This window comes from Toxoplasma gondii, chromosome III, assembly GCF_000006565.2.
Source record: "Toxoplasma gondii ME49 chromosome III, whole genome shotgun sequence".
Classification (NCBI taxonomy): domain Eukaryota; phylum Apicomplexa; class Conoidasida; order Eucoccidiorida; family Sarcocystidae; genus Toxoplasma; species Toxoplasma gondii.
Genome location: NC_031470.1, coordinates 2,073,801 through 2,086,350, shown reverse-complemented (window position 1 = coordinate 2,086,350; position 12,550 = coordinate 2,073,801). Strand labels below are relative to the sequence as shown.

The following is a 12,550-nucleotide window of genomic DNA, read 5'->3' as shown; positions in this document are numbered from 1 at the left end:
AACCAGCAATCGAGAGCAGCATCGTCACACACATGGTTCCAGGAAACATGGCGTCTGGCCCGCGCTGGGTAAATCACCTCACGTTTCGTTCATAGCACCCAGTTTGCCTCTACTCACTCTTCTCAAAAGAATTCACTGGCAAACGGGTGCGCTGCATTTTTCGCTTTTTCACTGTCACCATGCCACGCTTCACTTTCTGCTCTCTCGTCGTTATTCAAAGTGGTGGTAGACTCTGTCATCTCTCTTGCGTCGTTTCCGAGAGCTGGTTCTCACACACCCAACCGCAGGTTGTCTTCCACTTTCCTTATGAATGCGCTAGCGGTGGATTGGCGCGTCAGCCACCCCTGGAAGGCTGGCGCTTTCGAGGCGTCGACCCCGGTGTTGTACGAGACACTGTGACCAAATCCAGAGGCGGGTAGCATGGAGTGGAGCCCTCATGGGTCCTTTTCCGGTCCCTCGCTGGGACATGCGAAGGCTCCGAAGAAGGGGACGCTGCCGAAACGAATCTGCAGCTTGAGCTTGTGCCACGCCGTTTCGGCTCTTCCTCTCCAGGAGGCAGCATGTCGACCGCGCCCACCGGTCGCTGAATAGGTGTGCCGACACGAGACACAGGAGTGCTTCCTCGAAGGAGCCGCGCATGCGCTCGCGGCGAACATCGTGGTGTGCGCAGGTCGATGAACACAGGGCGCCCTCGGGGTGAAAAGTGATCCAAAAAATGGGTGGCTTCTTCACATTTGCGAGGTGAGAGTCCCGTGTCAACAGTGTCTGTGTTTGCCAAACAGCCACCGTCCGTCGCGAGCAAGTCTCTCGATGCTACAACAGTGGACTGTATTGCAAATCTAGAAACAGTGCCTTCGGCGTTGCTTGCTGCTGACACACGTCTTCTGGGGGTCCAGGTGCTCAAGTGACTTTCACGTGAGCAACGCAGAAAAGACAACTCCTTCTGCTCTCCTGATGTCTGTTCAAGTGTCGCAAACTCAGCGCCGCCTTCTCCCTTGGCGTAGGCGTGACGTGCAGCTACGTTTGTTACTCCAGAATCGAAGCGACGAGCTGAGCCACAGTCCTCCATGCAAACAGTGGCCAGTCTGGAACCATTCGAACGGGGACCAAAGGTAGAACTATATTCTGCCTCAGTCGCACCAGCTTGCGTTTCCGAGGTGCATTCGTCTGACTCTGTGCTATCAAGATTACTCCTCACAGCCTCCGCAGCCGCTTCGGTGTCACAGGGCGGTGGAGCTAAATTGGAAGGGGAGGCATCCTTTTTCGCAAGCATTCCTATTCGGGGCGAGCGTGGAGACGACCCACCACCCCGTCGCCCCGAACGAGGCTCCCCTCCATCTCTCGTCTCTGTTGCTGTGCGGAATCCGCAACAACTCAACTGCGACCCTCGCTCTTTTCCCCGCTGGCGTCCGCGGCTTGTGTTTGTGTATCGTGGTCGTGTGCCTTGTTCGTCTTCTGTACCGTTTTCCCACCTGTCTTCGTTTTCACCTCTCGCGTCAGCGCATGTGTTTGACAAGCTGCTGGAGTCATCTAGAAAGTCCACCGGAGCGCAGTCATCTTCCTGTGACATCTCACGACGTACACGGCCACCCTTCATATCGCACGACACTCGAGTCTCTCCTTTCTTCTGCCTGCGATTCCCTTCCTCCCGCCCACGTGTCGGCGGTTCCGACCTCTTTCCAGACAACGCGGCACCTGTTTGTCCCTTAGAAAATGTCCCGCTTTCCATTCGTACTTTCGTGGATGTACAGTTCTCCTCGTCGCTCGAAGAGGACAGCTCTACTGAAACTAAAAATGACTCTTGCCCGACTGGCTCCCCATTCCGAGCGGTCGCTGCAGCGTGGCGACCACAGTACCACCAGAGGACCCAGAGAGGCAGTGTAGTCTCGCTGCGAAACTGAGGCATTACATCTGCAAGCGCGACGCCTTCCACTGATGGAGAAGAGAGCGGTAGCACGGTGGCGTCAGTCCTTGTCTCAAAAACAGCGGCCGGGATGCCTCGCCGCAGCAAGAAGTCCGCCGCACCCGCTAGCCTTGCCTCGGCATCTGGTTCCGGACCACTCCCAACAAAGCCGTCGACGCCGTCGCTTACACACTTGTGTGTCGATTTACGCGTGTGAAAATCGTCTAGGCTTTCCCCAACTCCCGCATTCACAAGCTCTTGTGAAAATTTGCGAAGACCCTCACAAGTCTCCGCAGACGCGTGCGCCTCGCTGCACTGGGAAGTGCAAGGACGCAGCCTCGACCCTCTGTCCTCGTCGCTTGCACCGGAAGTTTCGAGGCTCCTCCGTTCCTCCTTGCGTGTCCGCTCCGGATTGCTCACCGGTGCAGTTTGACTCCTAATGTCTTCCTCTTCGCGGCCGTCATTGCAGTGCATGCCGCCAGAAAAACCAGTTAAAACCTCATTTCCTGAGAAAGACTGTGGATCCCAATCTTCGGAGATTTTCTGTCTCCTGCAGCCTTTCTCAGGCAGCTCCTCTCGAACGTGTTTTCCTCTCTCCCGCATCGGATGTAAGGGAGCCGTGTCTTCAGAACTTGCACCGGCGGAACAGATGGCGTCGGGGAAAGTCGATGGAACACCGTCACTTCGCGTAGAAGCCACCTGAGAGAAGTCGAACAGATTCCGATGCTTCTGTCCACTCTCGACTTTCGAGTCGACCTTGTTCACGGTCTGACCCTCCTGTCTTCGTTTCCGCTCCTCAAGCCAGGTGACATGTTCCACGCGCGCCAGTCGAGAGGCAATTCTCTCAATCTGGGAGAGAGTTGCTGCGTCTGCCTCCCTCCGTAACTCGTCGAGGCGGGCAAGATGTCGCAGTCCCGACATACTCGTTGAAGGAAGAAAGTGTGGAGGCGCCCTCTCTTCACAAGAAAGAGGATACCCTTGACACACGCGGAAGCACTCGCCGCAGGATCCGTTTGAAGCGGTGCCATTGTCCTCTCCAGAAAAACCGTCTGAGCCGACAGGCTGACCCCTCTGGTGAGCTGCGGCAGCATGGGGAGGAGGATCTTCTGAAAACGACAGACGGCATGCGGGTCTACACTCGCAAGACCAGAGTACGCAGTGCGTTGAACCGCGTCCTCGGGACTTCGCTACGGACTGCTGAGGCGCATCTACGGCATCTAACATTATACAGGAGGCGGAAGAGGCGCCGTGAGACGGCTCACAATAAGTAAAGCCCTCGTTTGTCGAGTCACAACTCGCCTCTGCCACCGATTCCTGCCGATTAGAGCTGGGGAATGACCTCGACAATCCGGACGATGTGTGCCCAGGACACCCACCCAATAACAGGGAAGAGAGGGAAAAGTCAGGACCCTCTGGCAGCGACGGGGGGAAGTCGCGCGCCACCTGCGAGAGTCCACTCCGCGCGGTGTCTGGGAAAGAAGAGCCTCCCTCGGCTTTTGTCTCAGAGGGGGCGTAGGCCACCAGAGAAACTCCCTTCGTGGCGCTCGAAACCGAGGTGGCTGTTTCGGTACAAACAGTCACCAAAGAGGAGTCCTCTCTTGAAAGGGAGGATCGGGGTAATTCGGCACTTTCGCTCGCAGACTCATTTCGCTGCTGGCCAGTTGAGGGCACTTCACAGGAGACGAAGACTTTTCTAGCTTGTCGGCAGGACGACCCGCCGGCCAGCACGATGTCCCGGTGAATACCTCCGCTCCCCTTGGATCCAGGCTGCATTTTACTTAAAACATTGTGATTTCGCGCACTGCAGAGATCCATGCATGCTCTTGGGTACTGACGGGAACTGACGTCGGGCAAAAGGTGAAGTCGGTGACTTCATCGTTGCGGAACGCGAATACAGAAGTTCGATTTACAGGAGTTCCGTCCTACCCTCTACCCTCCAGGAGCAAGAGGATCAGAGTGAGTCTTAGCATGAGAAACACAGCGCTGAAGAAACATATACTAATTGGTACCACCTGGAAGGATCTTCAGGAGACGCTCACGTAGACAAGGCACCTTTGGCCTATCACAAATCGGTCATGGTGGCCGAGGAAAACCGTGGCAAAGATTTCCACGTCGTCTCAGCGGCACACGAATCGATGTCTGTTGCTCTCCATTTCTTGAGTCATGGGGGGAAAGGAAAAGAAGACGGGCGTTTGTCAAGGGACAGCGAACGTTGAGACAGGGTACTTCAGTCGGCTAATATCCAGCTAGGGAAGCGGACGTTCCCTCGTCTTCCTCGCGATCGCGTTTTCGGACAGGGCAAGCCGAAGAGTGTTCAATCCCTCGAATTTACGTTACCCACAAAAGGTCAGAAGAGTCGATTTCGAGAGAAGAAGTAAGAAGGCGTGCGCTAAAGTGATGTGCACGGCCGCGCATGCACATCTTAGCACATCCTGCCAACCTGCAAGGAGATTCAAAGGTCACTGAAGACACTCTTCCGGGAGGGTCACTTGAGCTCTTTTCCTCTAAAACGTTTTGGTAAGGTCAAGCTGAAGACACCGAATTCCCACACTTCTTCGTGGTCATTCGAGTTAGTGAACGTGGATCTTACGATATCTGAGCGACGCTAATCCGCGGCAGCACACGCACAATGGCGTGCAACACTTGGCAGGTGACGAACGGAGGCCTGCCGCGAGTGCGGCACTTTCCTTCGTTCCGTAGCTCATAGAGGACCTTTGGAAATGCCAAAGCAAACACGACGGCTCCCACATTTTCTGAATAAACTCTCGTTCATGAGTCACTTTTATATCTATTCACTGGAGTGTTCCGTGCCCGGGAAAACGCCGTCTCGCACAAATTCAACTGACACTTCTGCTTCCACTCTTTCTGAGTGTATTTTCGAGTTCATGACCGCCTTCTTGAAACAGCATCTGGCAAAACAGTCATCAATCACTTTGTACGTGAGGATGAATTGGTTCCTGCGTCCCGCGCGCGTTTCAACGGAGCCACACAACAATCAGGGCGTTGGGGCTGAGGACCCTACGTGTGGCCTTAACGTGCATATTTGATCGAGACTTCGGGGAATCGCCATTTGCCACTGTTGAGATTTCCAGTCAGCGCGTAATGCGTCCGAGCAGTTAGCATAAGATTCCAGGGATCGGGTTAGCTGACAAAAGGTTTCCACACATCACCACTGGCATCCGTCAGGGACTCCGGGTGCTTCGGCCAGTATCGGAAATTATGGCGCTCGTACGTTTCAGTGGATAAGGGACAAGGCGTGAAGAGCAATTCTATCATGGTGACTAAGCTATAAAGGCACTGAAGAGGCGAATCCCTGGGTCACGGTTTGGGGAAGCAGCGCTCCAAACAACGCTTTGCCACCGTAATTTTCCCACGTGAGCTACTTTCAAGTCTTTTGACGTTTTCTCTCAAATGGATGTTTCCGAACATGGGCTATGGGCATCCGCTACACTTCAATTAGGCAACCATGTAAATTAGAATCGCGGTGGCGAAAGAATGGATACCTGCGGAAGCAGCAGGCCCACACAGGCGGCTCCGTTGCAATAAAGCGACAGAAAGTTTGTGCTAAAAGTGATATCCTGGAGGAAATGACTGCATAATCGGCTTGGCCCGAAATACTTATATACTGCGTACATCAAGGTGCGTCAGCATTCTAACGCAGTCCTGTCGACAGCTGCAGTACGGTGCAGCTGCTCGCAACTCCGAACTCCAAAGTGAGCTGCAGTGCTAGCACCGCGCATTCCTGAAACACTACAGACGAATACCTCAGTCGTGATATGTGTACACGGTGACGATTTTCAAGCGAGCCTTTCGACGCTCTGAAAGACACATCATCTCCGCTACGGGTGATGAGGGGACCCGCTAATGAGAGTGAGCGGGAAACAGAAATGTTCGGACACACAGAGGAATGACGATAACGACACGCAGCACCGTCGTTCTTGACAAGAACAAAGGAGTCCGAATAAGATAAAGGACTCCTAGGCGACAAGGAATAAGGCAATTTACGAGTGATTTCACAAGGAGTATGCAGCAGAGAAATATAAACGGGGTGGGGCGGGGGTGAGGGAGGGTGGATGGGGATATTTTGTGTGCCGACGTGTCGTGTGCAACCGTATCCTCTTGCCCAGATCAAGCACTTGGAAGACTCAAGCTCATGAAGACATCATTGATAACAAACGGGGAAGGCCGCAGCTCATATAGATGACGCTAATTCGCCTTCGTTCGTCTTCCTTGCAAGTGTGTCGGTCGAGGCGAATGCTTGCATGTTAAGTAACGATGTTGTAATTTCGTGTTACGTCTGTGGTCTTTTCGTGCGGAGCAGGGCGTCGTATAAGAAGCTACAACAGTCTGCCGCGTAATCATCAATGAACCAGGCACGGGAGACGACGGTGACCGCGGATGCGAGCCGCGGTAACCGTAACGCGTTTGTGTTAGATTCATTTGCGAATCGGGCGTGACAAGGAGCTATACCATCGCACCAATTTTCATGTAACCACAGGAACTGCCTTGAAAATCTCTCTACTCTTTTAGAGAGAAAAACTTCGGAAAAGTAGAGGCAACTCCTCCCCGCTTACTAAGGAGGTGACGGTCTCAAGCTGCTGGAAGCAAGTACACGGTTTCTCGTGTGTGCGGAGCAAGAAAGAGAGCTTCAGACATCTTCTGGCAACTTTGAGCAACATCATCAGCTCTGTATTTGCTTGACTCCTCTTCAGGTTTCGAGGATTCTCGTACCACAGCGCCAGTACGATGCTGAGAACTATTTGTGAACTGTCGTTCGATCAAGATGCACTAAAGAAGGTAGGCAGGCCGCGAATCACGTTTCGGAAGCACAGGCTTGCCGGGTACTCAGTATTTTTTTGTGTTGCAAAGTTATTTTTGTGAACTCGGTCCTCCTTTTTTGTGGAAAGCATGGCTTCGTTGCATAAGACTAATAAAGGGAGCGCAAACAGCCGTTGCCACTCCACTGCCTAACCAGCCACTACCGCGCTGCCGTAACATGGCCGGTCGTGGAGTCCAGGCAACCGTTACAACGATTTCTCACGCTCTAAAGGAGTGTTGGCTATTGTCGGTTGTCTATGTGCGTAACGCTGCCTCTTCATTCGCAGATGCACGAAAATAGTCGCTCTTTGTCTGGTTTTTTGCTGATCCCACAGCCTACAGTATTTGTCAAACAAGCCGCTACCCTGGGGGGTACCGCGACCCTCGTGGCACTGAGGCGCGGCGGGGCGCGTGTTCCCCTTATACAACGGATTCTCGTGCAAAAAACGGTTCCTGAATGAAACTTCACTTCGCAGTCATAAGAAGTTCGCCTTCACTAGTAAGATTACTAGAGGAAAGAATTCGCCTGTGCCAGAACTGTTCCACGAGTTGGAAGGGAAAAACGCCAACCTTCGTACAACTGTCAAAGAAACCACCGATGTCCGTTGCAGGATGCAAGCCTGGCGCAGAGTCTCTTCCCCAAGCACTGGTTGCCGTTTTTATGAACCCTGCTTCCTTAAGGCGCCGCGCAGCGTTTGTGGGTTGTCTGTCTCGCCTGACGCTGGAGAACTTTCATTTCGTCCCGGATCCGTGTTAACCGCCTGGACGTCTCTCGGTGCTCTACCCGGCAGATCCGGTGACGTCTGCTTTTGATAGAGAAGAAACCTGAAGGGGACGTTTGAATCAACCCTCGCCTTCAGGGTTAACTCTCCGTTTTCTCTTGCTCCTTCCGTAAGATAGAAGCTCTCGAGCGGACATGCGGCAGCGCGGAGTTGTTTTGCAGGGGTGGGGGAATGAGACTTGACTCCGGACTGGGACAAACCTGCACGACTCCTGGTTGGCGAAACGCACTTTGGACTGTTTTCTCACCGCCATGGCGGCACTAACTGGGTCGCCTGTCCTTGAGGACAGGGACGGCCTGGAGTTGTCAGAACAGGCAGATGGCAGCGCCCAAGCTCGCGCTCGAGGATCTGCGTTCGCGCCTCTAGTACTCGCTTTAGAAAGCCATCCGTCGTCCTTCGCAGTCAAACACCCTTTTGAAACGCAACCTTTTACCACCTCCCACTTCCGCTCTCCGCCTTCTAGCCACGTGGATATTCCAGCCGGCGATGTCCCCCGCGTATACGGTCGATTATTCGGTCGTTCGACAAGCAACGCCAACATGCTCCTCACGGGCGTGGAGAGCCCGCGAACACCCAGCCATGCGCACCCACACTTCTCTTCTGTCAAAAACAATGCGACAGCGCCCGAGTTAAATCGACTCCAGGAAGAGGAGGAAAAGGCGTCCGGCTCTCAAAGTGCGATTGACTCGGTGCAAAGCCCTGGCACAGCGAGTCCACCCGAAGAGGTGACCGGGGAAGAAGTGGCGGAACCTGAACGAGCCAGCAGAGCTTTGGAGCTAGAAGCGTCCCCAGGCAGCCGCCGAAGTGAACAGAAGCGCTCCCGTCGACAAAGCAGAATCCGGACTCCGACCCGACACGTTTTGCCCGTTTTGGTGATGCTTTTCACGTCGCTTGCCGTTGTTTTCCGAAGCCTTCGGAGGTGTGTGTCGCCGCATAACTTCCCTGAAGCGGTTGCGGGCACAAGAAACTTTCTCGCAGACTCTGACCTCCCGTTCCTCGGCTCCCTAACTTCAGGGACGCCGTCGTTTGACCACGGAAACCGCGCGCGACGCCTCGCCGCTTCTCGAGACACCGGTTCTCCAGACGGCTCTGGACAAACGTCAGACACTCATGGAGAGGGCGGAGACACCGGCACTGTCGATCTGGCCTGCATCGTGGACAGCCTACTGACCACGACAGAGGAGGGCGGGGCGGCATCGGGAGAGAACAATAGCCAGCAGCCGAAGCAAGTGACTCCTCAGCAACTAAACCGTGCTATCCAGAAAGCCGAGGACACCTTGCGCGTCTTGGATTTGGCATGCGAAATGATCAAGGACTTCGAAGACGACCTGCCAGAGGGGTTTCCGCGCCGAAATGCTGAAACGTGGGTACGCCACGCTGGCGACTTTATCGTGCAACAATTGATGGCTCTGCTGGCAGCTCGTGCAGACATGGATAAGAAAGTAGTTCTCAGCTGGGCTGGCGCGACGTGGGATCACTCCCAGGGCCGTGGTGAGCCGGTGACACCGGCCTTGAGGATGCCTCCCTCTTACCCCTGGCAAGGAGGGGCGACACAAGGTCCGGATGCTACCGGAGACTCGAGCGCCTCCTCTGCTTCCCTTCGAGCTGGAGCAGCAGCCGCGCCAGAACCGATGGCGGGAGGCTCGTCTCAAAGGCACAAAACGACTCCACCCGGTCTGAGCAAGCTTCCTTATGGTACCCAGCAACCTCTGCACTCACAGGTGTCCGCTGCATCGCTTGAGTCAACTCCTCGCTCTCTTCCCACCAGGATAAGCTCTCAGCAAACGTCCTTCTCTCCTTCGTGGGGAACACCAGGCGTGCCGCCGCCCCGTCCGCCACTCCACTCACAAGAAGTTTCTTTGCCTCCGGAATTTCAGCTGCCGCTAGGTGCCTCGAATTTCCTCAAAGCTTTTTCCCAACACAGCGGCGATACTCCCCAACGTTTGTCCCTGCAGGGGGAGAGCGACTCTCAACAACCTGTCACCCAACCCGCGGCCGCCGGCGTCTCGACGCATCCTCAATTATGGCTTGGCGAGCCGAAGGCACCTGAAGAAGCATCTTCGTGGTTCAACACTCTTTTCAAGAGCCCAGCCGACTGGCTTTCCCCAGATCGTTCACGGAGTCCAGCGTTTGCAGACGACGGGGCAGGGGGTGCCGACAGTCGCAGCAGGCGTCACGGCGCGGCTTTGATTTCCACTGGTCGCGGCGAAGAGTGGAAATCTCCCCAAGGGCAGGCTGCGACGACAGGTCTGGAGGAAGCGCCTCCCAAGAGTGCCTCACCACCCTCGGCACCCGTTCCGCCCTCCTACGCGGACGCCGCCAAAGCAGTGCGGACTGGGGCAGGGACAGGCTCTGGCCCTCCGATGAAACCCAAACGAAAGGGGGAGCAGAGACTGCCTTACTCCGCAGCCGCAGGACGCCAGGGAGAACAAGTTGTAGTTGGTGGGGCTGAAGGCCGTCGTGCGACAAGAGACAGACATCCAGAGCAAGATCCTACAGCTCAGCACGCGCAACGGGTTGCTGCTCGTCAGGGACTGCCCCATGAAGGTGCAAGAAAGGACGAGAAAACGGCATCGGAGCAGAAGCGCGAAAGCAAGAAAGGCCGGAGTTTCGTGGAGAGCACACCACATCCGGGCGACAGTGCACGGCCTCCCGTGGTGAAAGGGGATTTGGGGTCGTTAGTGGTTAGATCAGGCGGTCAAAAAGTTGGCCAGAGTGGGGAATGGAAGACGGCGGGACTGTCGAAAAAGGATAAGGCACCGAAGAAAAAGAAACAGGCAAAGGAAGGCGACAAACCCAGTGACAGCAAAGGCGCAGACAGCACCAGCACCAAAGTGGACGTCGGGTCAGCCGGCGTTGAAGCAGCCGAATCAGAGACACCCGTTGCGGGTCCGGCGGGCCGAGCTGATAGACATGGCACTGACGAGCGCGAGACTAAAGAGGCATCGAAGAAGCAAAGGAAACGCAAAGAAGCAGCCTCTCCACCCTCGGAGCCCGCGCACTCTGGCGACGGAGGGGCACTTGCAGCGGGCCAGGGGGACGGAGACCCGCCGGAGAAGCGCGGGGGAGATGGAGGAGACGATCCAAGCGATGGTGGTGAAGAGCAGAAGGAAGAAGAGGAAGAAGAGAAAGAAGAGGAAGAGGAAGAAGAGAAAGCAGAGGAAGAGGAAGAAGGAGAGGAAGAACGCGGGAGGGGAAAGAAGGACGACGACAGCGACAGCGGAAGTGCTGCCACCTCAGCGCCTGGTGCCGATGGTCTTGCAGAAGCAAAGGGGGCAGGGGGTACCGATGAGAAAGAGCAGCTAGATCGATCTAGGGAGGAAGACAAAGAGCACGGTCCCTGCTCCGCAGAGGAAGGCGCGTCTGCAGCGAGTCCTTCGCGGGATCTTGGAGCGAGACCGAAGGAACGCGCGAAGCCCAGCAGTAAACCTGGAAAGAAGCAAAAACAAAAAGGCAAGGACAAAGGTGGAACAGTCGATATTCGCTGGAATCTGCAGGACTTTATGGACCATCCAGAGATCATGAGCGATCTCCGGCAAAACAAACATTACCTGGAAATGTCCCTCGCAACTCTTCACAGCACGGAAGAAGTGTTTGAGGAGTGGCTCGACAGGTCACAGACTGTACAGGCATTCCTTGAAGAACGTGACTTACAGGGCTTGAGGGAGAAACAGCTGCCCGATTTACACGGTAAACTGCCGAGAGAGCTCGACGCACTGCTTGAGAACATATTAAGCGTCCGCGCCACATTGACAGTCGCCCGAAGCTATGGCTTGAAGGCCAAGGTTATGCTGAATGCTGCACGAGTAGTTGAATCTGGACCCGCCGAGGACGTTCCAGACTGGGGGCAAGAACCGGTCGATCCGCGGGCTCCCCCGGAGATTCGGCTTCTCCAGCATATTTGCAAGATGTGCTACGAGGTTCAGGTGAGAGCGCCGCCACTGGAGGACAAATTCATGAAGTTGCTGGAGCTGTATTATCAGCTTGAATTCATGTATGTCTGCGCGGATAAAGTTGGCGGCGCTCGGGAAAAAGTCCTGAAACTCGAAGATGTACCCGAGCCTCCGCCATCCATTGCTGAGATGGCAACCTTGCTCCGCGGAGAAGCAGAAACGCCAGAGCGTGGGCGCCCAGAAGGATCAGAAACGCCGGAAAGCGACGACAGAACGACAGCAGAGGTGGCGGAGCCCGCGACTTCCCCGCAGGTGTCCGAGATTTCCCAATATCACACGAGAATGATGGATCTGGCGATTAGAACAAGCGCGGATTTAGTGAAATACCGGACTACTATGGAAACCGTAATAGAAAAGGGAGGAAAAGAACAGCCGCAATGCAAGATTGCTGTTAGAGTTGTACCAGCCGCAGGTGCACAGACGTGGGCTGTTTTGGATGTGCTGTTGTACCTCCAAAAAATGTGCGGGTTCGAGGGTTTGCGTCCCGGGACGGAGACCTCGGGCAGAGCGTACGACGCCTTCGCCAAAATGATTTCTACTGTCCAGCAGTCTGCAAAGAGTTTGAGACGCAGCTACGGCGTGTACGCTGCTCTGAACGCGGTTGTTCAGGCTGAGGAGACAGAAATGAAATATGTCACTGAGGAAGAAGGGCAGGCGGACAAGGCATCAAGGAAAAGTCACAGATCTCGGAAGTGACAACCGTGGAACGAGGGGGAATAGGAAGAGGGCGGGGGTGCAGAAGGCACCGCACGATCATCTGGGAGCCGCGGATGAACGGGGCTGTGCTCCGTTCCACCGAGACAACAGTCGAAGAACTACTCGGAACAACGTCAAACGTAAAACGATGGAGCATGCGCGGAGCCCAAGGAGAGGAAACAAAAGGTGAAGGACAAGCCAGGCAAAACGCTCCCGAACTCAGGGAGTTTCAACGGTCAAGTCTCTCTACGGCGCGGCAACTTAAGCTCCAGAAGTAGAAGCGTTTCTTTGTAAACTTCTTGTGCTCGACCCGCCTGTACATCTTCGGTCTCGGTGAAAGCGGACGTGGCCGTGTTCCCTCGTGTGGTCCCCCCCGTGAAAGTTATCCAAGGAAGGCG

At 55.2% G+C, this 12,550-nt stretch overlaps 2 protein-coding genes across 2 annotated transcripts; one reads left to right on the top strand and one right to left on the bottom strand.

Annotated features, from left to right (window-relative positions):
* Nucleotides 1–334: 334 nt before the first annotated feature.
* On the bottom strand, nt 335–3,676 carry TGME49_299270 (hypothetical protein; the record flags this gene model as incomplete). The annotated part of the gene is made up of 1 exon (XM_002371754.1): nt 335–3,676. One exon carries the CDS (start codon nt 3,674–3,676, stop codon nt 335–337), a length of 3,342 nt encoding a protein of 1,113 aa, XP_002371795.1.
* Nucleotides 3,677–7,137: 3,461 nt separating this feature from the next.
* TGME49_254960 (hypothetical protein) lies at nt 7,138–12,550 on the top strand. The gene has a single exon (XM_002369509.2). It carries the CDS (start codon nt 7,755–7,757, stop codon nt 12,150–12,152), a length of 4,398 nt encoding a protein of 1,465 aa, XP_002369550.1. The 5' UTR covers nt 7,138–7,754; the 3' UTR covers nt 12,153–12,550.

Bases quoted from the DNA above. Each gene is read 5' to 3' on its own strand.
- TGME49_254960 (XM_002369509.2), top strand. From the start codon at position 7,755: ATGGCGGCACTAACTGGGTCGCCTGTCCTTGAGGACAGGGACGGCCTG.